At 36.5% G+C, this 25422-nt stretch overlaps 1 protein-coding gene across 1 annotated transcript; it reads right to left on the bottom strand.

Moving 5' to 3' along the window:
- Positions 1-9569: 9569 nt before the first annotated feature.
- On the bottom strand, positions 9570-14758 carry LOC149235460 (protein argonaute 7-like). Its single transcript, XM_089368552.1, has 3 exons — positions 14697-14758; positions 12739-14343; positions 9570-11001 (listed from the first exon to the last, which is right to left on the bottom strand). The coding sequence occupies exons 1-3, from the start codon at positions 14756-14758 to the stop codon at positions 9570-9572; spliced, it is 3099 nt and encodes a 1032-aa protein (XP_089224678.1).
- Between the last annotated feature and the right edge of the window lie 10664 nt (positions 14759-25422).

Genomic DNA, 25422 nt, shown 5'->3' with positions numbered 1-25422 from the left:
GTTGCAAAAGCAAAGTGCAAAGTTATAGGAGGCTAGATGAGGCTAAGCTACTTGGGAAATTGGCCAAGTGTGAGATCAATGAAACACATGTAAACATTAATAAGAATTGACTATGATTGCACACTAACAATTAGTGATACAACGTAGACCATCCAGAATTTATAAACATACTCTGCTTGATGCAACAACCTTCATGACAAGAGTGCATGAAGGGAGTATGAAACATGTCTATGTGATGATAACAAATCATGCATAAATTCTTTCCCTTAAAATAAAACATCCCCTTTGGATGACAAACAACAACCCCTATGCCCAAAGATGACACATGTTGCAAAACGATGAGAACATGAAAAACTCTTAAGATTAAGGAGGGGAATCTTGAGATCATCAGCTTACCAACAAGTGACCAACGAACGATCAATTGCAAGATCCAAGGTAGGCTCTGAAATTTGCATGTGAGCCAAAATTTTGGAGGGTAGTTGTAGCCGCTACAACATTGGCGACACACTGGTAGATATCCAAATCTCTATATGGACCTTGTTTCATGAAAAGTGAGTCTAACCCTTCCAGAAGTATTGTTTGATTCTTTGATCGTGATGGCTTCCACACTAGCTTGTGTGAAAGATGTAGTCCCTACCATTCTCTTGATCGGTCAAGACACATTCCAAGCCAATTCAACCTGGTTGTTTTGATTGGGGATGAGGGGTATATTGATGCACAAGTAATGTAACTGTCATAGTTTAAGTTTCATATCTAGTGTTGCTCTGCTACCAGTAGGCTTGGATAGTACCCCGACAGAGTCACGCAGGAACACAAGCATCACTCCATTGCTAGCAAGCCTGGTCAGTACCTAGGAAAAGTTACTTGCATCACCTCTCTGCCCAGGAAACCTTTCTCTTCTTTCACCTTATTTTATTTTTTCCATTTTCCATTTTTTTAAATTTTTTCAAAGAACTGTGCAAATGCACTTATTTATTTCGGAGGTAGAAGAGGGATCCTGACTTATTGAGAGCAGAAGAGGTTTTTCCTTAAGAGAAGTATGTTATATATACCTCTGACATACTTGTTAAGGTTTTCCCCCTCACCTTACTGTACTTGACTGAGCTGACAAGGGTTAACCCAAAAGAACCGATTAGAGTAGGTAGTACTAGTTAACCGTGAGAGCGTTGTGTTTTCACCAAGACTCACTTTGAACAGAACATATTCTCCATTAAGGCATCGTCAACTGAAGACAACAATATCTTCATAAAGAGAGAGGAAAACATATAACCAAATGTTGATAGTTGTACAAGTACTCTTAGATTTTCCCAACTTGTCTTGGGAGCCAAACACGGTTTCATGTAAGGCTAACCTATAGACATGAGCAAGAAAAGAAAGAAAAAATAAAAAAGTAGAAGTAAAGAGAGAGAAAAACAAGTAAGAAAGCAAGCAAAGCAAACATGCAAACCGAGAAGCAAAGAAAAGTAAGAAAGAAAACACTACTCATACTCCTATGCTAAACAATGCATGGACCTACTCACGTGAAGTGATATTTCCAACGTAGCCACCAGCGCATTGGCTGGCCCATGTTGGCAAAGGCATGGTAGACAAGAAAGATATACATGTAAACCAGTGAACAAGAAAGATAGATCAACAAAGACCAACATGCTCCAAGTTCTAAAACATCCACAGAAAAAAAGAGCTAATGCACAAAACAAACATTTTGCAGACGTATCATGGCATTGCGACGTACTATATGCAGATAATAAACATACACACTATTTGGACTGTGACATACGAGTGAACATGAGAAAGAAAAAAAACTTATGATTTATAAGCATGCTCATTGTGTAAGATTTATCCAGCTTCATAAGCGATGGGATCATGTGATTCTAGTGGAGGAAGCGATATCTGTGTGTTGGATTGATCTTCAGTGCATACAAATGAGTGATGAGGAGCTTTGGGTGTTTAATTTTTTTTTCTGATCAAAAGTGGAACGAACCTCAGGACAACGAGGGCCTGACATAACCATGGGCTCAGGTTGAAGTGCCTTAATAGCCTGCGGGGTTTCCACTTCATCAATAGATATATCATCGGAGACCAATGGCTTAGGAAGATTAATAGTGAGTGAATCAACATAGTGATCCAATGAGGAAGTACATATATCACAACAACCACGATAAGAAATTTTTGGATGTTCATCGACATCCTCATGATCTGATGAATCATGTAGAGGGGTTGATGAGAAACAAGGAATTTCACCCTTTGTGTTTTAAAAATGACAGATGACAGATGTGACAAATTTTAAGAGGAAGATATGTCCTCTTTGTGATGTAATGATTGACTGACATCGGGTTTGTCCTGTGAATGATTAGAAGTATAAACATCCAGAGATGAGTTTTCATAGGGAAAATCAAAAGTGTCAGAATCACAAGAGATTTCAGGATAAGGCATATGAGGCGTGGATGGAAGGGAGTCATCCTTCACCGCAGGTTCTTCTTCATATTCCTACACACACTCATCATGAATGATAACACAGGTTGGCTGCACAACACCAACTCTATCGACAACTTGATCCTTATTCACAATAAGTGTAGAGTTCAGAATGGAAGAACACAAGACAGTACAATCCTGAGGATCAATGGAACATTAGGACAGAGGTTAAGGGAATGAATCCACATGACAAGCAATAGGCTTGCAAGCCAAATCTGCGTAGACATTGAGAGCAGGTGGGGTGGGATGATGTGATAGTTCAAGAGATGTACGCACACCTTTTCCCACCTCGTACTGCAAAGCTAGAGCTGTTTAAGGAGAAGAGGACGGACAATCACTTGTGATAGCGACCTAGTTTGTCTTAGATTTGGTAGCTCTAACACCGCGGTATGTTGGGAGGGGTTCGAATGATTCCAAAAATTTTAGATTTTTGAAGATGTAAAGAAGATAGTTAAATCTTCCATTGAGGAATTCCCAATCAATTTCATCTTCAAGAAATTAGTACGAAAGATTACAAAAGCGTGTGTCAAATTTCTCAACGGATACATCACGTGCTTTCCGTAATTCCATAATTTCTTTATTGAGTGAGATATGGTCAAATTGACAGAATGCATGGTCAATATCTACAATCAACTCAGTGAGAGAGTGAATAGAGTTCTCGGGCAGCGTGGCACACCATAGCAGTGAGTGCCCTCGAAGCGTGTATGTGAACAATGAGCAGGTCATGTAATTTTCATGGATTTTATACTTGTGACATGTAGCTATAAGGGCTATTCTATGTTCAAGCCAGGCCATTCTGCCTACACCTTCATATGTGTGTTGTGACAAGGAATTCCATAGCTCCTCTGAGATTTCAAAGTCGTTTCCATAAGACATGCATTTCAGAGGAATAATTATGTGGGTAGTCATGATAAGTATTCAAAGATTCAAAATAGATTATGAAGACTCAACTTGTCATCTAGACCTCCTTCTAGTGCCAGAAATGTTGATGGTGTTGGACCTACCAACATTCATGGGATCTCCCCGATAATCCCAACTATACCTCACATTGTTTGGTGTAAGAGTCCCATCCAGTATGATGGCCCGATTTCCATTATCTTAATGATATGCCTTAGCTCTTTCTTGTTAGCACATGAGAGTGGTATACTAAGTCTTCAAACAAAGAGGTTCGTGTGCCTGGTGAATGCTTAGTGTAACTTGTGTCTAAGTTATTTCACTGTAGAGGGAGAGGGTGAGAGTGAGTCCCAAGTCGAAAGGGAATAATGCCAACTCTATTAGAGACACACAACACAACAAGACATGCACAACTTCCAGCAGAGTAGTCCACACGGATGTGGAAATCACAAACACAAAGTGAACATATAGCACGTACAACACCCAACATAATAGTCCATGTGAGTGCGAAGGTCGTTATAAAATTTTTACAAGAATGAATCTATCAAGTGTCCAATGACATAGTCCACATGGGTGAGACATTGTTAACAAATGATACAACACATTTCCAACAACATATGCACTAAAATAACCGAAATAGTTCAACTGTCTTAATATAGGTTAAAGAAACATGCATTAGAAGCGTCCAAAGAATAGTCTTACAAACGAATACAATACATGTGTGAAAACGTGTTGGCCTATTAACATGCTTCTGAATTAAGCGAAGGCTCCAAGACACATCCATACACCATACATCACTAACCCCGGTATTGGGGCATTGGAGCCACTGCTCGCTCCTTAAAGAAAAGACTACATACTCTCAAGGATATGTGGGAGGAACCGAGGTGAAAACGTCCTTTGCATGTACAAATGAGGGGCATATATAGCCAAGGGTGAAACTAATCCTTGTGATTGTTTGACTTCCCTCATGACTGTTTGACTTACATGACTCTTTGAATTACATGAATCTTTGACTTCATCCATGGGTCTCTTGGACTTCCATGTTACATTACATTGATTACATAGTTATGACCCAAAGTAGTGATGTGGTTGAGGCAACTCATGACACAACTCAATATGACACTGCTATTATGCACATGCTAGCTTTGTTGTTTATGTTAAGTTGTTGTGCTACTAAGTGATCAGTGTGCTCGTGGTGTACCATAGCTTTCACCTCCGTATGGAAAAGTGCATGGAGTCTTCAATGGTCTTGGTGTTCGCTTGATGGTTCATGCATGTGCATGTGTCTCCTTCTCTTTCTACTTGGTATGTTTGGTGTGTTCATCAACAACGAGCAAGTCTTCTAACATGAACTCCTTGTTCATCCTGTTCGTCATCATGCCATGTCTTATGCATGTACTTATTTTTTCAATCACTCATGACGAGACGACATCAAATTCGAAAATACCCTAGTCTACCATGATGCATTGTCTTTCATTTCTGTGTGCAGGTGACCGGGAGAGAGGACAAGGCTATGAAACAATGCAGAGCACATGTCAAGCCGAGATGTGAGGCTTCAAGACATTATTGGTAAAAACTGCGCAGAGGTCACTGGGAGGTTGGGTTGAGAAGTCTAGGATAGTAGTGACATCTGTGGGATCTGGCTCAGTTGGGAGGCAGAATAGTGATATTTTTCAAGGAAGGTAGTCTGGGCAGCGGGAGGTAATGGCAGTGAAAATTGCGCAGAGTTTTAGAGGAGGCCGAGAGTGGGCTGTGGGAGCTTGCAGGCCAAAACTATGTAGATCTGGGAGGTAGTCATGCAGGACATGTCTCTGCAGTTTCCAGGCTGAACATGGTTTCGGGCAGCTGGTGGACAGTCCAAGAAAATTGTGCAATTTTCAAGAGCAGCAGCAAGCCAACTGGTAGGGGAACTAACTGATAAAACTGTGTAATTTTCAGAGATAGTGTAGTGATAGGAAACGGGTGCCTGCCCCTCTTGGCTGCGCAATTTTTGGGAGTGAAGCCTGGGGTCACTGCCTAGTTAAATTCTACAGTTGACCAACAGGAGGCTTGATGGATAGGCTTGCAGGAAGAGCAGACTGAGATAGCTTCCTAGGTAACTTCTGTGTTGTTCTGGGTGACATTCAGTTGGGTTGATTGCAAAATTGCACAGTGTAGACTGCTTGGAAGGAAACCTCAAGCTCTGCATAGTTTTGGGCACCAATGCTTGATCACTGAGGGCTGAGACTATGTAGTGCAACTCAGTGGAGGTCCGACTGATGGAGGGTGGTCTGGTCGACAGAATTTTGGAAAAAATAGCTAAGTGTGTGAGCGAGTGAACTTGTGTATACATGACCTTGCGAACACACACTCAACATGACTCGACGACAAGACACCTCAAACAAAAAAGATAACATGTCTCAGTGTGATTAACTGTGGGATTGTCTAATGGTGAAAGTGACAAGTGCAGCGTTAGGATAGAATTTCAGATGACCGTGTTGATACTTGCATGACATTACTTACAACATCATGTGTGAGTACGATAGATGTTTACATAGTGAACAAAACTCATACACATACCTTCAACTTCACCAGAACAAGGTCGTAAGCATGACATAATGATTAACATGCTGAAGACAACAGTTGGTCAAAAAAGTGAAAAGGAAGCATGACATGTAGAGGAAACATATGAAATGACTTTTGTTTTTTGACACATGCATGCTACTAAAGGATGATATCAAAATGACAAGAAGTCTTGCAACTCAACTAAGAGGTGTACTTCGAAAGGTGTTCTTTACTTACCATACTTACCCTCAAGGTGATCATGCATCTGATGGAGTTTGCATGAGGTCCCGATCTTTTCCCATAACTTGATCCCTTGGTCCTTCTCCTCAACTCCTTGGGAGTGATCTTAGCATGTCACCTTTTCCTGTAGTTATTGAGAGATAGATCAGTGTGGTTTCAACGGGCAGCGACTGCTGCTGGCATGAGGCCATGGGAGGCCCATCTGCGTAGTTTCCGAATGCAAGACAAACATGGTAGCTTGGACAACACTGTGAAATTTTGAGGCATGAGACATTGCTGTGGGATGGGGGTCCTAGGAGGACACCTTTGCGCAGTTTCTGAGTGCAGGATAGTTGGATTACTCTGTGCATTTATTGAGAGTAATGTTGGCTGCTGACTACTTTGGACATTTATGGAGAGCAATGTTGGCTGCCTGACTGCTCTGCACATTTCTAGAGAGAAGTGTCTGTTGGGGTCTCTGCACACTGTAGGGTTTCAGTAGGCAAGGGAGGAAGCTTGATGGTTGCATAAGAAAAGTACACAATTCCGGGAGGCAGGATGAGGCTAAGATGCTTAGGAAATTTGCTAAGAGTGAGATCAATGAAACATATGTAAACATTGATAAGACTTAACTGTGACCGCACACCAACACTTAATGATACTACGTAGACCATCCATAATGTATAAACATACTTTGGTTGATGTGACAACCTTCATGACAAGAGTGTGAGAAGTGAGTGTGAAACCTATCTATATGATGATAACAACTGATGTGTGTGTGTCTTCCCTTGAAGCAAAACATCCCCTTGGCATGACAAATAACAACCCCTATGCCCAAAGATGACACATGCTGCAAAAAGATGAGAAGATGAACAACTCTTAAGATCAAGGAGGGGAATATTGAGATCATCAGCTTACCAACAAGTGACCAAGGAATGATTGATCGCAAGATCCAAGGTAGGATTTGAAATTTGCATGCAAGCCAAAATTTTGGAGGGTGGTTGTAGCCTCTACATCAAGTTCTAAGTGGGGAAAATCCAAGTGCTAAGACAAAATAATATTTTATTATTACACAAAGTACATAGACCTTAAATGAGGTAAAATGAAAACCAAACTTGGAAATTGTGCAAGTAGTTGGAAAATACTTCACCTTGTGACAAGGGTCAAAGTTAGAAGTATGCATACAAAAGTAGTGACTTTGTGTGTTGGGGAAAGACAATTGATGATTGGGATGGTTGGTCACGTGAGCAAATTGTGTGTTAGTGGATTTTATGTTGAGAGTACAACCATAATTTCCCTTGTCATGTCATAGCCTCAGCTAGGGGTGGCATACTATTGAGAGATCTAGAGCAGCAATGCCTAAGGATACCTTATTAGGCCTGCACATTTGTTCATATGTATGGCATAATCATTATGGTCATATAGATTGTAATAATGGAAATTTAGAGATAGAATACAAAGGAATTAAAAATTATGGTGTTAATTGTGGAATTTGGCAGTGTGACTGAAGCTAGGGGTGGTTAGGCACATTACATTTTTCTAACATTAAATTCTTGTAGAAAGAGGATATTGCCATCATTTCTTAAATTGTGAATATATTCTTCTAAGACTTTGGAAGACAATTTTCTAGAATGATTTTCTTATAAAAGGTAGAGTTAATAGGTGCAAAATAACAAATTGTTATATAAATCTCCTTAGCATTAATATTTAAGATATTCATCCACATGTATTTACTAGAAGTGTTTATGTTATGAAGCCTAATGTGAAAAAATATATTCTTTTACATGTAGCAATTTATGTCTCTAAATCCTTTATGATAGGACCTCCCGTTCCATATTGGCCATAAGAGAAATCCTTCTATGTTAGGGACTTTATATTCTTCATGCTCGCAAATTTCAAGAAGCAATATATTATTAATTTCACTTGGGATTTGACTCAACATATGCCCTTTGCTCCATGGAAATCAATGATAGTTCCAAGAGAGGATTCAAAGTGTCCCATTTTTTTTTGTCTCTATCCCTAATAGTATCTTTTATGTTCCTATTATTTACCATTTTCCTTTCTTCCTAGCTTTGTCTACCTTTGGAACTTCATTAGTTAGTTCAACTTGGTCTTATGGAATAAAGTCTTCATTTAAAAATATTCATGATGATTTTAAATATAGATTTTTATTGAGTATGGCATATCTATTGCCATTAGAGTTTACACTCAGGAAAATTAACATATCTTTATTCTCAATTAGTTTTAATTGCCACATTTCATCCATGAAACAAGTTTTTACAGTTTGTAATTTATTTTGTAATTCTTCCTTGACTAATGTCAACTTGTCCTCATATTTATTTTGTTTTAAACCATATATATGAGGTTCAAGTCTCTTTTATTATGCTCATGGTCTTACTCTATGAGCTTATTCATTTTCTCTTTGATGAATTTGATATCCAATTTACTTTTTTTAACTTTAGTAGCTCTTTAATGTTGCTTTCTATATTATTGATCTTCTTTTCTTAACCTTGATTTTACATTTATGGTAAACTAATCTTCAATTTCTACAATTAATTTTCAAACCCTAATGTTCTATTGTCTATCTATTTCTGAAGCTTAACTTATTTAAACTTATTATCAAACATTATTGTTTAAAATTTAACTTTATAATAATTCTATATATTCACAAATATTATGTAAAGTTATTTTAATAACACTCCAATTAAAAAGAATTAAATGGGCTATATTTCACATAAATGTCATGGGTCAATACTATAGATTCTCATAAACTTGGAGCTCAAAAATCATGAATAACTTGACCAAGTCAAATTTAACTTTATTATCTAATTTACCTAACAAAAATTAATAAAAGTAAAAATAACAATATAAAATTTATATTTTAACATAAAATTATTTATATTTATAGTTTATTTTATTTTAACTAATTAAATATTTAGACGACACTCATTATATTACAATATCTCTACTATTTTTAATCATATTACAACATCTTTGCCATTCTAAATCATACAATAAAATAAATAAAATATTTTCAATCATATTACAACATCTCTGGCATTTTGAATCATGCAGTGAAATAAATAAAATATTTTCAACATCTCAGACATTTTGAATCATGCAGTGAAATAAATAAAATATTTTCAGCCATATTACATCTCTGCCATTTTGATGCAGTGAAATAAATAAAATATTTTCGACATCTCTGCCATTTTGAATCATGCAGTGAAATAAATAAAATATTTTCAGCCATATTACATCTCTGCCATTTTGAGCCGTGCAGTGAAATAAATAAAATAGGAAATTAATACTTATAAATTAAGCCAATATTAAAAAATATACGAATATTATTTGATTGCACACAGAAAAGCAAGTGTCTTCATATCTCAGACGCACCCACTCGGACACAAATGAAATCTAGAAACCAGGCATATCCCATATCAGCAAAAGAACATAGTTTTTTTAACCTGATCATGAAGTGTTGGATAATTGGGAGGAGATGAAGATGTAAAGGACAATCCGTAAAGGTAACATCGACCTCGATAGGCTGCAAGATCTGCATAATACACTGGCGGAACTAGTGACACCGGGCTTGTACATCGTTGATATGTGTAGCACAGATTGTTGATCAACCTTTGGAGCTTGTCAGAGGTGAATTCATTCTCGTCCATCAGAACATGGTAATGCGTAGGCCTGCTGGTGCCAATAGCCGAGTGATGGCTGCACAGGTAGAAATCAAACTGATGCGGATGGACAATATCTGTGTCCACGACCGTTCCAGCGCTTATGTTAATATTTTCCTCCGACGGGTTTTGACGGAAAAGTCTGGTGTGATGTCTCTTCTGAGCTACAATGATGGAAATTTGTGGTTTGTAATCGTCGAACTTGTCAGCTGCTGCTTTGAGGGCTGAGAGTTCTTGGGTGAGGACCATATCAAATTGGCCCTCACTGACACCGTCTCTGAAATAGAGTATACTGTCTGGCAGCCTCTTCTGGTTGTTATTACGATAATCATCCAGCAATTCCTTTGACATGTCTTTCAATTGTTCGATCTGTTCTTTCCTGCGTGTCTGGTACCTAATTTTTGCAATGTAGCGGTTACAGTCGGGCCAATTGACGCTTCCAACTACTGCTGCAACCGAAGGACTGTCGTTGTCCCCAGGATTGGGATGGTTCACATCAGCACCAATGTACATTACACGATGATCATCAGAGTTACCCAACGGTGGTAACTTGCAAGCAGAATTGCTTCCACCCATTTTGGCATTCATCTTCAGGGCCAGATTCGCCAAAAGCTGCGAAAGCTGCGATGAACGTTTCTTGGTTATGTTATTATACAAACAGCACTGCGTGACCAATCCAATCTTTGTCTCGGCAATGCGCTTGAGAGTGTGGTAACCTGGATGCTTGTACTTCATGACACATATCACAATCGGATTTTCTTTATTGGCTTTCTTAAGTACCTCCGATAGCTTTTGCTGAAGAAATGTGACATTATTGAAATCGTCCATTGTATAAAATTCAGTTTCCTGAAGAGGTTCGTTATTCATTTGGATTCCAAGCTCTCCGCATCTGCTAACCAAGGCCGATGTGAATTCTCCGATCTTACTGTCTTGCTGTTTCGAATTAGCGAAGTTCATGACACACCAGTTTTCAATCGGCTTCCCTTCAAAAACACAGTTATTAGAAAAGTTCCATCTTGGATTTTTCTGGTCTAGATCAACCTCCTTATCCTTGGGCGTACGATCGTTGGGCGTACGATCCTTGGGCGGACGATCCTTGAGCGTAACCTTCGGAGTTTTTAGTACTCGCCCTGTAACCTCAGCCATACTGCCATCCACTTCCAACTCAAATTCCTTAACAAAGTTACCCCTGCAAATGCCAAAAATCCAGGCGAAACGCGCGCATATATATATCAATCAAACATCACCAAAACAAAACACAGCCTAATAAATTTCAAAAGTTATGGAGTCAGTGGGCAGTGAAAAAGTATATTTGCACATTCAAAAGAAGTAATATATATACACATTCACATTATGAACTTTAAGCCCCAAAAAGAAGACGACAACAATTAAAAAATATGTTATTTTATTTTAGTTATTATATTATTAACGTTGAGAATTTTAATTTAATTTAATTTTTTATTTTTATTTTAGATGGACAATTTAATGGCCATTTTGTCCTCAGATGTATATGCTAATTATACTATATTATTATTAACATTGAAATTTTTATTTTAATTTATTTTTTAAGTTGTTAATTTAATAATTATTGATGATGATGATTAATGTCTACTAGGATTAATGTGGTCTATTTGATTATAAAGAAAATCTAATTGTACTTGTTTAGGATTTTATTTTTTTGGTAGTTGAGCTGATTTAGTAAGTCAAAAAGATTGTAATTGTGACAAATGTTAGAGAAATGAGAATAAGGGCCCCACAATCTAAAAGAAAATATTTTTCAATCTTCACTTTACAATCTAAAAGAAAGTATTTTTCATCCTTCACTTTCTTAGTATTGGAAAGGACAAATTATATCATCCCAAGGAACCTTGGGAGTAGACCACCCCGGTTTCACTCAGAAGTTCATGAGAGTTAGTTCTAATCTTAACGATGCTCATCTTATATCATCATATGTGTATGTTAAAATATGACTTCCAAATTTTGAATCTATAAATAATTTTAAATTTTAAATTAAAAACTCTATTCATGATATTCTATATATTTTAGCTATTAATATTATGTAATTAAAAAAAAGTAATATATATGAGCTTTTTTATAAAATTATGAATTTTAATTGGAAAACAATAATAGTTTTAGTATTATTTTTAATGTTGATACTTCTAATTTATTTATTTTATTTTTCTTTTTGTTATTAGTTTAATAAATAAGGTATAATTTCTTAAAAAAAATAGAATATTTTATCTTGGTAATTTCAGTTGTGTTAAGAGGTAAATTGTTATTTTATTTTATTTATGTTGTTACATGTTTTTTAATATATATATATATTAAATGATTGGTAAATTAAGTTAATTTTTATGTTTTTTAAACTAAATCTTTTAATCTTTTAATTTATATAATTATACTAATATAAAATATATACAAACATAAATTTGTAAAAAAATATAATAAAATCATAATATAAAATTATAAAAATTCAATGAAACTAGTGTAATTACATTTTTTGAAATTAAATTAAAAAATAAAAATAATATAACTGTAGATAAATGTTTTTCAGATAATCACACCATTAAGATTTGGTAGACATTTGAACCAACTAATGTGATTCATTCTCTAACAACAAAATAAAAGAATGAAACACATTAATTGATTTAAAGGTTGATCAAATCCTAATGATGTAATTATTCCAAAAGACATTTATCTACAATTATGAATCAAAAAATCTCACATGTAATAATAATGATAATATAATTATTTTTGAAAAAAATAGAATTAATAATAATAATATAACTATTTTTTAAAAAAATATAAATTAAATCTCTATTTTTGAAATAATTAAAAAATTATTAATAATATTGTAGACATCTCATTCTAAAATAAACATTCTTACGGACTTAATTATTAAGAAATTCTACCAAATTACACTCACTTTGTGGGTCCGTCGTTCCCCTTCACGTAATTTTCGATATTTTGTCGCCTCGTCCTTGGAGTGCGGCCGTAAAGGTTTGAATTTTTGTCGATCTTATCTCGAGGAACTCTTTGGCCTTCACAAAGCTTACAGAACTCCATTGGAACATAACGATTATGACCAAGGTCCAGACAAGGTAATTCCTTGTAATTAATATCCAACCTATACTTTTCCTTGAAGTATGTCTCTATAGTAACCGTGCGCTGGCCTTCATTAATATTGTCGTTTCTCCTATTGAATTTGATATTTCGTGAGTTATCTTGGGTTAGACCTCTGATAGTGTATTTCTGACTGCAACCGGTCCTATGGGTAACTTCGATTTTGAGCCCCCTCAAAGCTTTCTCGGTGTCCTTTCTCTGTTCTTCAGAGAGAGAGATACCATGTGGTAAGTTTTCACGACGTTTTATCTGAGATTTCAAGTATTCGATCACTGGAACCTGGTTATAAAAAGTTCCCACAGTGAAGTCCACTACCAACGCCAAACCGCGCGCTGTGGGTCTCAGACTTTGATAATATCCGTCACATACACTGGTTCCGTCGCCAACATCCCTATATTTTTCTTTATCTCGCTCGTAAAGGCTTCTGCCTACTAAAAGTTTCTTTTCACTGGGGTGCTGTCTAATGACAAGTTCCAAACCGTGCAAAAACTCCTGGAAGTTCTTGAAATTCACGCCACGCTGAGTATTTTCAAATAAGAAAGCATGCAGAAATTTTCCATTGTTACTGCCCGTATGTTTGATGGTGACCGTGTATTGTTTGGTTTCATCCCTTTCTCCAAGTCCGACTGTGTAAGATGGCAGATGCTCTAAAGGTCGTGAACTGTACACGTTATTTTTCCCATCGTAAACTATAGACGTTTGATCGTGCAGTTTCTTGAAGATCCTCACACAAAATTCTCTATTTTTTATACTTCTACCGTTTTCCCTCTCTATGTCCACGTCGTAATGCGTAATTTCTTTTGCTGGGTTGAAGTTCACACGGAAATGATTTGCAAGAAGGCGGACGTTTTTGATAGAGTCACTTCCTATGCCGGGTCTATCCATAGGAACCGGACCACTGCTGCCTTCTGGTTTGTTTACTTCTCTTTTTTCCGTGCACACGGGAGCACAGCGAGCTCTGCTGGACTCTGGTCCACTTTCCTTTCTGGATCCAGCAACGACAGCAGAGGCATAAGATGGAGCATTGGTTCCTGGTACGGGAGGTCTAGCAGACTGTGGTGGCGGTGGCGGTGGCGGGTTAGGAGGAATCCTCTCCCTCGAGTTCGGAGGGTTGGGAGCATTGGTTCCTGGTACGGGACGTCTAGCAGACTGTGGTGGCGGTGGCGGGTTAGGAGGAATCCTCTCCCTCGAGTTCGGAGGGTTGGGAGCATTGGTTCCTGGTACGGGAGGTCTAGCAGACTGTGGTGGCGGTGGCGGGTTAGGAGGAATCCTCTCCCTCGAGTTCGGAGGGTTGGGAGCATTGGTTCCTGGAACCGGACCACTGCTGCCTTCTGGTTTGTTTACTTCTCTTTTTTCCGTGCACACGGGAGCACAGCGAGCTCTGCTGGACTCTGGTCCACTTTCCTTTCTGGATCCAGCAACGACAGCAGAGGCATAAGATGGAGCGTTGGTTCCTGGTACGGGAGGTCTAGCAGACTGTGGTGGCGGTGGCGGTGGCGGGTTAGGAGGAATCCTCTCCCTCGAGTTCGGAGGGTTGGGAGCATTGGTTCCTGGTACGGGACGTCTAGCAGACTGTGGTGGCGCTGGTACGGGAGGTCTAGCAGACTGTGGTGGCGGTGGCGGGTTAGGAGGACCTCCACCCTCACGCCCGCCCCTCCCCCTCCCCCTCCCTCTCGACTGTGGTGGCGGTGGCGGGTTAGGAGGACCTCCACCGTCACGCCCGCCCCCCCTCCCTCTCCCTCTCGACCGGGTTAGGAGGACCTCTCACGCCCGCCCCTCCCCCTCCCTCTCCCTCTCCCCCTCGAGTTGTCTCTGCCTTCCATATTTGTAAGGACACCTGTGTGCCCAAACTCAAAAATTGAACAAGATCTGGATCATGAACATGAACTTACACGAGCTCGCTGTTAACGATAAGTAACAAGTGGCTTACCAACTATATAATTGAAAAAAAAAAACTGAAGAACAAGGAGGAATTGAAAAATAAACCGAAGAACAGGGAGGTGAAGAGACAGAAACCGAAGGGACAATGACAAGAGAAGGTGAAGAGAGGAAGCCAATAAACCAATTGCCTAGCTAAGCTATGATGGTGAAGGTTTCTCATCAATCAAAAATCATGACACAATCAATATACAGTCACATAAGTTAAATATACAGTCACATAATCAATATACAGACATAAGTTAAATATACAGTCACATAAGTTAAATATGATTAAATTTAGCACTCAGGATGTAAGTAAGAAAGACATTTGACATAATCAATATACAGTCACATAAGTTAAATATGATTAAATTTAGCACTCAGGATGTAAGTAAGAAAGACATTTGTAGTAAGTGGTGGGTTACCATTCAAATTTTAGAGTTGTAAGTTAGTTCCATGCTACGTTTTTATAGAGAAATAATTTCAAATTAATAATTTTAATAAATTTTATCGTGATAATTAAAAATATTTTTTAATAAAAATATAGCAAAAAAATTGTCATCTTTATTTGAATATAAATTTTCTTTTATCTTATTTGCACTACCTAATTCAACCCAAATAAGAGCACTACCTAATTCAACCCAAATTAAATAATTAAAAGACTTTATTTAATGATCAATTTTTTTCTAGATTAAAAAATATTTATATTTCTAAAAATTTAGATTTTTTTCCACAATCTTATAATGTGAAAAGAAAACTATATTCTCATTAAAAGAATGTTTAAATCAAAGATCAATTTAAGTGATCACATTTTCAAAGAATACGGAAAAGTTTGCCAAAGTACTAGGATCAATTTGTAAGGATCAATTTGTGTTGTTAGTGTTTTTGTTATAAAACTCTTTTCATTTATTTATATTTGGCAACACATATGTCTTCTTGTAAGATAACGAAATGCAATCTTTTTAAATTGGTCATGTTCATAAGTAATATATAAGTACAAAAATTACAAGTGTAGATATAACGAATGCTACAATGTTAATAAGGTCAAAGAAACAAGAGTTTTCTTAGGAAAAGACATAATTTTGAGGGCATGTTTGATAGTTTCAATCAAGAAAGACTTTTCAATTTGTCAATGCACCTTTTTGTGGTTTGTATGTTGTTTTCTTTGATCACTCTTTTGTCTTAGGGTTGTATTTTGCAATTGATTCACTTTTTTTCAAAATATGTCATCTCCAATCTTCTTGTCTTCTATATTTGATTTATTCATCTCATTAATTCTTTATTGTCTTTTAGGATGTTCTTATAAGTTATAATAGAGAAGAAAACACTCACTCACTGAACTATAAGAAGAAGATAATTACTTACTATAGAAATCAATTCATTTAAAGAAAGAACTCAATAACAAATTCTAAAATCAATGCAAAATAAGTCTACAATAAAATAAATACATACCTAAAAAAGAAACTTAAGAATTGGTTTCTTGAATTCATGCATGGTAAGAATGATCGTATAAATTCTAATGTTGAACTTACTGCAATTTAAAATCTAAATATAGCAACTATACATTGAAATCAATGCACCTAAAGAGTTGAAGATTTCAATTTGGTTTTGAAAACAGTAATACAAATACAAGTTAAATGGTCACTTAGAACAACTAACACTTTCCAAACATATATCTTAATCTCATTGTTAATTTTAATTTTATGTACTTGTTATGACTACAATATAATTAATGACTTGATATGTAGATTTATGGTTAAGAAAAATTGATATAATTAGACAATGAGTTATTTTATTATTTCTCATTCCTTGTCTCAATTCTCAATTATATTTTATTTTTATTCATAATATATACATTTCTCTCTCTCTCAAGTTTTATAAGTATAGGTTGTCTCTAAAGGATACATACTCTTAATTATATAATGAACCTAAGACAACTAATTTATATGGCAATCAAGAAAGGTCCTTTACTAGACTTGTAGTCATCCTTCTAACTTAGTAAGACTAATAAAGCCTACTAGAATTCTCCTATAAATAGTATCAATTAACCTCTCATCCTCATGAGCCCTGATGTGTTTTTTTAATCTTATAGACTATCATGAAAATAAGAAAAAAAATAAATATATATTTGATTTTTTTTTTTTTTTTTTAACTGACATAATATTTTGAGATAATGTTAAACCAACAATGCTAAAAAATGCGCAGTGATGTTAAAGTGCATACATTTTTATTCAAAAGTATGCTGAGTTATATCTTGTCAATCAATATTAACTAGCTAATATTAATGTCTTCAAAACATGAATTACCTATGTCATAAAAATAGAACCCTATTTTTTTATATTGATCCTCCATTCAAGCAAAGTTAAAAGTAAAAGGAAATAGGGATGAACCGAATTTCTCATGAATTATAGCGTTCTCATGTATTAAAACTAATCCACAATCTCACGCAAATCCAAATATAATAACACATAAGGTGTAAGTCCTTGCCATTATAATCCATACACTTAAATCCAAACATAATAACACATGATGTGTAAATCTTTACCATTATAGTCCATACACTAATATCATCTCTTATGTAATCAACATCATGTTAATATACATAATATCATTCATTACATTTCAGGAAGATGTAAATCCATTTTCTCATGTAAAAATAAATATAATTATAATATCATTCATTTTTAAAAATATAAATTCCATTTTTTCATATAAAAATATATATAGAAATACAAAAATATAAATTCTTGTTATTATATCTATCAAATAATATCTTTCTCTTATAAATTAATAGGAATCAACATTATGCCACTCTACAATATATCATTATTCTTAGTTAAGATACTTGCATGATATATAATGTGTCAATATATATCATTATACCCATACAATACAATATTCTTCTCATCTAAATTGATATTATGCTAATGTATGCCAACACACATTAGAGCTTTCTTTTCAAGTTAATATATTTGCAATATATCATTTTCATTTTCATGTATATCCACTTTCTCATGCAAATCCACATTATACAATACATTATAACATTTTTTCTATATCCTCATTATATCATTCCATGCATTAAGACTACACAACTTCTCATGTAAAGCCACACTTTAACGCATGTAAATCATTTTCATTATACCCATAAAGTAATGCTTATATTTTCATTTAAATCCACACAGACTAAAACGCATGTAAATCATTCTCATATACCCATAAAGTTATGCGTTTTACACAAATCCATTTATAGATAGTATATCTTATATCTATCGCATGTAATTTCATAACGTTGTTAACGTGTGTTGTGGCATAGTTTTGTTTGAGTATTGACATGCACTAAATTCAAAATAAAATGAATTACTGAAAGACATGAAGCATGAGTACATGGAGTATAAGGAGCGTTAGGATATTTAAATATTTGGTGTTAGTTAATTTTAATTTGGTCTCTAAGTAAAAATGTTTGTTTTTTAGTGTATTTTTTTTTAATTATGTATTAGTTGCATTTAAATTTTAGTTTCATTATATGTTTTAGATATAGAATAATTTGATGGCTAAAATTCTCATTATTATTAATCGTTATTAATATATGGTTTAACATTTAATTGATTTATGATATGTATTTGAAGAGTATGGAGGGTTATCATTAATGATTGATTGTGAGTACTATTTTATGTTAAAAAATTCTTTTGCATTAATAAAATTTTCTCAAGTGGTTTTTTTTGTTGGGGTCGTGGATCATTTCCTTCTTAGAGGGTTTTAACAGCTGGCGTTGTGGTCTTTTCTCTTATACCATGTTTGTGTTAAAAAGGTATTCCTTACAGAATAAACACCTCCAGCAACCGCTCACACAACTAAGTTATTCTTAAGGGGGGTATTAGGATATTTAGACACTTAGGAGTCAGTTAAGTTCAACTTGATCTAATGTGCCTATTAGGTAAAAGTGTGCTTTTTAATGTGCTTCTTTAGTATGTATTAGTTGCATTGGAATTTGTTGGTCATGATATGTTTGATACATAGAATGATCCAACAACTTATATTCTCCTTGATACTAATGGCTATTTCTATGTGGCTTAAAACTTGATTGGTCTATGATCTCTATTTAACTAGCATGGAGGGCCATGGAAGATGATCGATTGTGAGAAATATTTTATGTAGTTTTTTTCCCTTTTGCGTTAATAAAATTGCCTCAAGTGGCTGCATTGGCTAAGGCCATGGACTATTTCCGTCTTAGACAATTTTAACCACATAAAAATATTGGTAGTGTGATCTTTGATCTAGTTGTGTGAGTGGTTAGTGAAGGTGTTCATCTTGTATGGAATATGTAACAACCCCTCGTTAAAAGTTCATGTAATAAAAGTTAATAAAGGAAAAATAAGAGCATGGTTAAGGGATACTTATTCCAAGCTGAATGTTGGGCAAAGATATCCTAGTGGGCATCGCTGGATGTGTTTATGGCCAAGGGAAATTGGAAAAGGAAATGACAAAGGCTTTGGAAAGGCAAAGTGGCATTTTGGCATATTTATTTATGAAAACGAAGTAAAATAGGGGAAAATGAAGGTGAAAGGTCACATGTTGCATGGTGGTTGCATGTGAGGAGGAAATTTAAGGAAAATAATGGAAAATGAAGAAAACAGAGCCCTCATTAATAAAAAGGCTTCTGAGGATCAGTTCATGGCTTTTGCTCAGTTCAGTTTTGGAGCTCTCTCTTTATTCTCTCTCTCTCACACTCTTGGACACTTAGAGTTTTCTTGGAGCATTCTAGCCTTGGAGCAAGAAAGGAAAAAACAAGCAAAGGAAGGACAAGGAAAGGAAAGGGAAGCAAACATCAAGTCAGGAAGAGCAGGATCAAGTAGCTTCAACAGTAATACTTGCAGGTAACATATTGCATCTGTGATTTCCTAGATAGTTTTGACATGCATGGCTTTGCATGTTGGTATATGCTTCTCTTGTTGTTAGTGGCATGGTTTTATCAGATTATGGTAGTGGTTTTCAACCTTGCCTTGCCTTTTTCTAGATAGCCATGGAGTGATGGGATTGTTTTCTCGGTTTTGAGCTTTGGAATTGATAGATGGTTTTGGAATCTGGGGCGGAGGTGGTCTCAGAACAATTCCCAAAAGCCTAGGAATCCCTTGACCGATTTTGATGGGATACACAGTAAAGCCTGAGGGTGGAGTCTTAATTTAGGGCCTAGTGATCCAGTGTGGATTGCAGTAAATCCTAACAGACGGGTGTCTCAGTTTAGGGCCTAATGATCTAGTGTGGATTGCAATAAAGCCTGAGAGACAAGGAGATGGAAAAATTCTCAAGGATAGTGATGAAGTCCGAAGGAATTCCAAGCTCGGTTTGGTTTTGTGATCTCGGTGCCAGTTTTGGTGAGATCACAGTTTTGTGAGGGTGGAGGTGGTTTAACCTATGGATTCCCTTAGTTGTTTTTAGGTTGATTTATCCATGAGATTCCACATTCATGCTTGGAATATGGCATGGGGGTGAATTACTGAAGAAATATTTGGTTCAACCATGTCTATGGTCGGTTGGTACATGGAAGTCTCGAACCTGGTTGGCTCTTGCGTATGTTTAATAAAAGCTAAGTTCTCTTTCTTTTGTAATTATTAATATGTGGCTTTAATGGTTGTTATTTCATTTTTATTTACATGGATTAATGTTGGTTATAAGCATGGTTATGTGACTGGTTATAGTCATGATTATTTCATGTATCTACTTGTAACTGAAAGGATAATGGATCTAAGACCTAATTTATGTAAAAAAAAGTTAAGGGAAGAGGGTGGTGATCCTCTTAAGTCTCATATGAGATATCAGTCATTTATGCTCTGTCTTGTATTCATTTCCTGAATATTGCATTGATGCCAAGTGTTTGATAGAATGTCAGTCCTAATTGGGGATGGTCAAGCCTAGTCCTAGAGTCGATTTTGATTTATAAGTCTTGTGGTCATGTAATTTATGGATTTTGAAAGCTACAGGGGTTTCTGGGAAGTTTCTTAGATTCTAGGCTTGAAAAGTGGCACAAATCTCAAAGTCATAGGCACAGGTATGTGGAGAAAAGTGCCCAGACACATACATACCCATGTTGTGCATGCATCCATAGGTTTTTAGACATACCCTTTCCCATATCAAGGGAGCGCCCAGGGTTTTAGTGATCTAAAATCTCAGTGGGACCCAGGGGCTGGTAAATGGAATGATTGGGATGCGTTCTAGGAGTCCTGTAGCAGGTGCATAAGGTCTAGTATGGTGTGTTTCTGTCGATTCTAGTTCCTTAACTGACACATAGGGAGTCAAATCATATCATAGTAACTTCGCATCACATGTTTACCCCGATTGGCTGGTTACTTCGGTAGATGTGGGATGATGGCATTATAGAGTGGTATCAAAGCATGGTTCACCCCTCAGACTGTATGGGTTGTGTGTTGGTCATGCATTCATGTCAGCTACACGTGTGTTAATCATCCTTGTGGTCCATATGCTTGTTTCATATGCATGGTGTCGGTCATGGTTGTAGTGATGTCGCCATGTGAAAGAGGATTTTGTTGTTGTGAAGTGTGTCATCATGAGTGTTTACATGTTGTTTATGCACGTTAGTATTCACATGTGGTCAAATGTAAAGTGATGTGGTGGTTTCTGTCATGCATGAGGTCACTGTACTGCATAGTTGATATGGTCATGGATTAATGATTGGACTCTATCTATAATGATGGTTATATGCTTATATGCTTATGTGTTATATTTCTATATGTTTTCATGGTTATGTTATACATGTATTATGTTGATTTGTTGATCTTGCAGATGAGGTATCCTCCTCGAATTATGCAAAGGTATGTTGGTTTATTGTGATTTGGTTTAGCTGACATGATGCACCTTACAGAGAGAATATCTAAGATGAATAGCAAGATGGCAGACTACAATTCCTGAAACTCTCCCTATGGATCAGATGAGCAACGTGATGTTAGGAACTCTTTTGATTTGGCAGATACACTGAGAAGTTTAAAGGCAGGAATAAGGATTTGTAGGCAGATAATGACATAATCATATATGCACAGGAGAAACAATTAGAGGTAAATGCAATGATAGTTCAGAATTTGTCAGAATTGCAGTGATAGGGACCACTTTGAATCATCCATGAGCAGGAGGATAGAACTAATGGGGCATATGGCAGCAGGTCTCATGGGGAATATAGGTTGGATGAAGAGGACATAATCAGAGATGGAAGGTCCTTGGATACTCTAGATAGGAGGGGTGATAGACACAAGTATTATTCTAGTTCTAGTTCTGATAGACATTATGACCGTCATTGTCATTATCCTTACATGATGAGTGACAAGGGATATTTTCCATATGATTTTAAGAAAGCAAAGCCACCTACATTTGATGGAGAGATGAATAAATCATAGGATGAAGATGCATGGTTGCTGGGTATGAGGAAGTTCTTCATATTGTATGATTATTTAGAGAACATGAAAGCAAAAATAACCACTTTTAGTCTTAAAGGGAAAGAAATATCTGGTGGGAGGATGTGAAGAATGTTAAAAGTATTCGAGAGGATGAATTGACTTGGAATGAGTTTGAGAGGCTCTTTAAGAAGAAGTATTTGTCAGAAAGGTACTATGATGACAGAGCTAAGGAGTTTTATGAGTTGCAGATGGGTTCCATGATAGATGATGAGTATACTAGTAGGTTCTTGGAGCTGTTGAGATATGTTCCTTACCTTGAGGAGGAGAAGGGCAAGGCTCAAAGATTCATCAATGGATTTCCAGTAGCATACAGAGACTAGAATGATTTCGATGAGCCTAGATATTTGGAGGAGGCCATCAGAAAGCTGAAACATTGCTATGATCATTTGAAGCACAAAGTGGAGCTTAAACGTGACTTGAAAGGAAATGAGAAAGTTAAAGGATAATGGCCGCCAAAGAGAGGAAAACCTCAAGTTGCAGGTGAGAAATAAATTGTAGTCCCTTACAAGAAGTTCAATGCATTTTAGAAGGGACATGGAGAGCAACAAACTAGAGGTGATGGTAGAGCACCATTGCAGTGTTGGATATGTGGCAAGGATCATTGTAAGAGGGATTGTTTGCAGTATCAGAGTGGTAGACCCCATATCTATAGTGCTCAGGAGGCGCATACAATTGGGAATGTTGGTCATACCATTCCTCGGATTTATGCAGCTGTGGAAAACAAGCAGGGATATTGTCAAGCATGTATCATTGAGATGGACGGTAAGCTTTGTGATCAAGTTGTTTCTATTTTGATTGATCCTGGATCTAATTATAGTTATATTAATCTTGACCTGGTGGATAAGTGTGGTTTGAGAAAATAAGTGCATGCAGAATCTTGGTTGGTATAGTTGGCTTTTGTCATATATATGGTTTTAGGAATGTTTTGAAATATGATATAGTGTGTAGTCTAGTAAATATCATTATCAACAATCTTTATCCCTAGGGAATTGTAGGATGATGCTCATATTGTAAACTTTCTTGTGTATACAATGTGTCTAGGCACAAATTTAATGCAAAACATACTCACTCTTGTTTTAAAAAAAAAAGATACCAAAGAGAATCTCATTAAAATTGGGAACTTTTAGCAAGTTGGTAACTAGATTTTGTGCACCCATTCATATACTCAACATAATTGGCCTAATTGCATATGAACTTGCATTGCTTACATGCATGCATGTGCATAGTGTGTTTCATGTTTCATTATTGAAAAGGTATGTACATGAATATAACTACATTATTGATTGGAATATTGATCTAGACGAAGCTTTAAGGGGACTTTCAGGGAGAGCCTATGTGCATATTGGACTAGAAAGTCAAGGGGATCCAAAAAAAATCTATAAGGCTAGTAAAGGTCCAGTGGAGTAGTTATAACCTTTAAGATATAACTTTGGAACTAGCAGATGCTATGAGGGAGGCATATCTTTTTCTATTTTGAAATTTTGTTATGTTTGACCCTTATGTAGTATGTGCACTAAGGATAGTACAAAAATTTGGTTGGGTGAGAAAGGATATAATTCCCTTGATTCTGTAGTGTAAAAGTACATATTGATTATATAGATTGGTGAGATGGATGATATGGCCAAGGGGCTATATATCTAATGTAGTTGTTGTAAATCATATTATTAATATAATTACATGATTGGATGCATCAAAAGGGATGAAAACTATATGGGGGCTATGACTCCATAAGAGGAAAATGAGAGGGGACTGAGGGGTTCTATTGATGGTGTTGGACCCACAAACATTTAAAGGATCTCCTTGGTATGAAGTCCCAACTAGACCTCACATCGTTTGCTGTAGGAATCCCATCCGGTGTGATGGCCTAATTGCCACTATCTTAAAGATATACCTTAGCTCATGCTTGTCAGCACATGAGAGTGCCATACTTAGTCTCCAAATAGCGAGGTTTGTGTGCCTTGTGGGTGCTTAGTGTAACTTATATCTAATTTCTTTCACTACAGAGGGAGAGGATGAGAGTGAGTCTCAAGTCGAAAGGGAATAGTCACAACTCTGTTAGAGACACACAACACTGTAGGACATGGACAAATTCCAGTGGAGAAGTCCACATGGATGCGGCAGTCACAAACAAAAAGTGAACAGATAGCATGTAACACCAAACGAAATAGTCCACATGAGTGCGACTGTCACCATAACAAGTTTAGAAGAATGAATTTGTCGAATGTCCGACAGAATAGTCCACACAGGCGAGACAACCTTAACAAATGATACAACACATTTCCAACATCATATGCACTAAAACAACCAAAATAGTTCAACTATCTTAATACAAGTTAAAGCAACATGAATTATATCTCTCCAAAGAATAGTCTTAAAAACAAATACAATACATGTGTGAAAACGTGCTGGCCTGTTAACAAGCTTCTGAATTAAGCGAAAGTTCCAAGACACACCTGTACACCATACATCACTAACCCCGATAGTGGGGCATTGAAGCCTTTGCTCACTCCTCAAAGAAAAGATTACAGAATCTCAAGGCTATGTGGGAGGAGCTAAGGTGAAAAAGTCCTTTGCATGTACAAATGAGAGGAATATATAGCCAAGGGTGAAACTAACCCTTGTGACTATTCAACTTCCCTCATGACTGTTTGACTTACATGAATCTTCGACTCACATGAATCTTCGACTTCATCCATGGGTCTCTTGGAATTCCACGTTACATTACATTGATTACATAGTTATGACCCAAAGTAGTGATGTGGTTGAGGCGACTCATGACACAACTTGACATGACACTGCTGGTATGCACATGCTGCCTGTGTTGTTGATGTCGAGTTGTTGTGTTGTTGAGTGATGAATGTGCTCATGGTGTACCATAGCTTTCACCTCTGCATGGTAAAGTGCGCAGTCTTCAATGGTCTTGGTGTTCACTTGATGGTTCATTCATGTGCACATGTCTCCTTTGCTTGCTACTTGGTATGCTTTGTGTGCTCATCCAACCATGAGTAAGTCTTCTACCAATCACTCATGGTGTGACAACATCAAATTAAGAAATCCCCTAGTCTACCATGATTCATTGTCTTTCGTTTCCAGGTGCAGGT

This window comes from Pinus tabuliformis, chromosome 8, assembly GCF_031772625.1.
Source record: "Pinus tabuliformis cultivar Carrire ecotype Pingquan chromosome 8, CPIR1, whole genome shotgun sequence".
Classification (NCBI taxonomy): Eukaryota; Viridiplantae; Streptophyta; class Pinopsida; order Pinales; family Pinaceae; genus Pinus; species Pinus tabuliformis.
Note: the sequence above shows the minus strand (reverse complement) of the source record. Positions and strands in the feature narration are given on the sequence as shown.

Bases quoted from the DNA above. Each gene is read 5' to 3' on its own strand.
- LOC149235460 (XM_089368552.1), bottom strand. From the start codon at position 14,758: ATGGAAGGCAGAGACAACTCGAGGGGGAGAGGGAGAGGGAGGGGGAGG. The intron at 14,344-14,696 runs GTCCTCCTAACC...TGCTGGATCCAG, and splicing joins GGGAGGGGCGGGCGTGAGAG to AAAGGAAAGTGGACCAGAGT. The intron at 11,002-12,738 runs GTGAGTGTAATT...TGGCATTTGCAG, and splicing joins GGGAACGACGGACCCACAAA to GGGTAACTTTGTTAAGGAAT.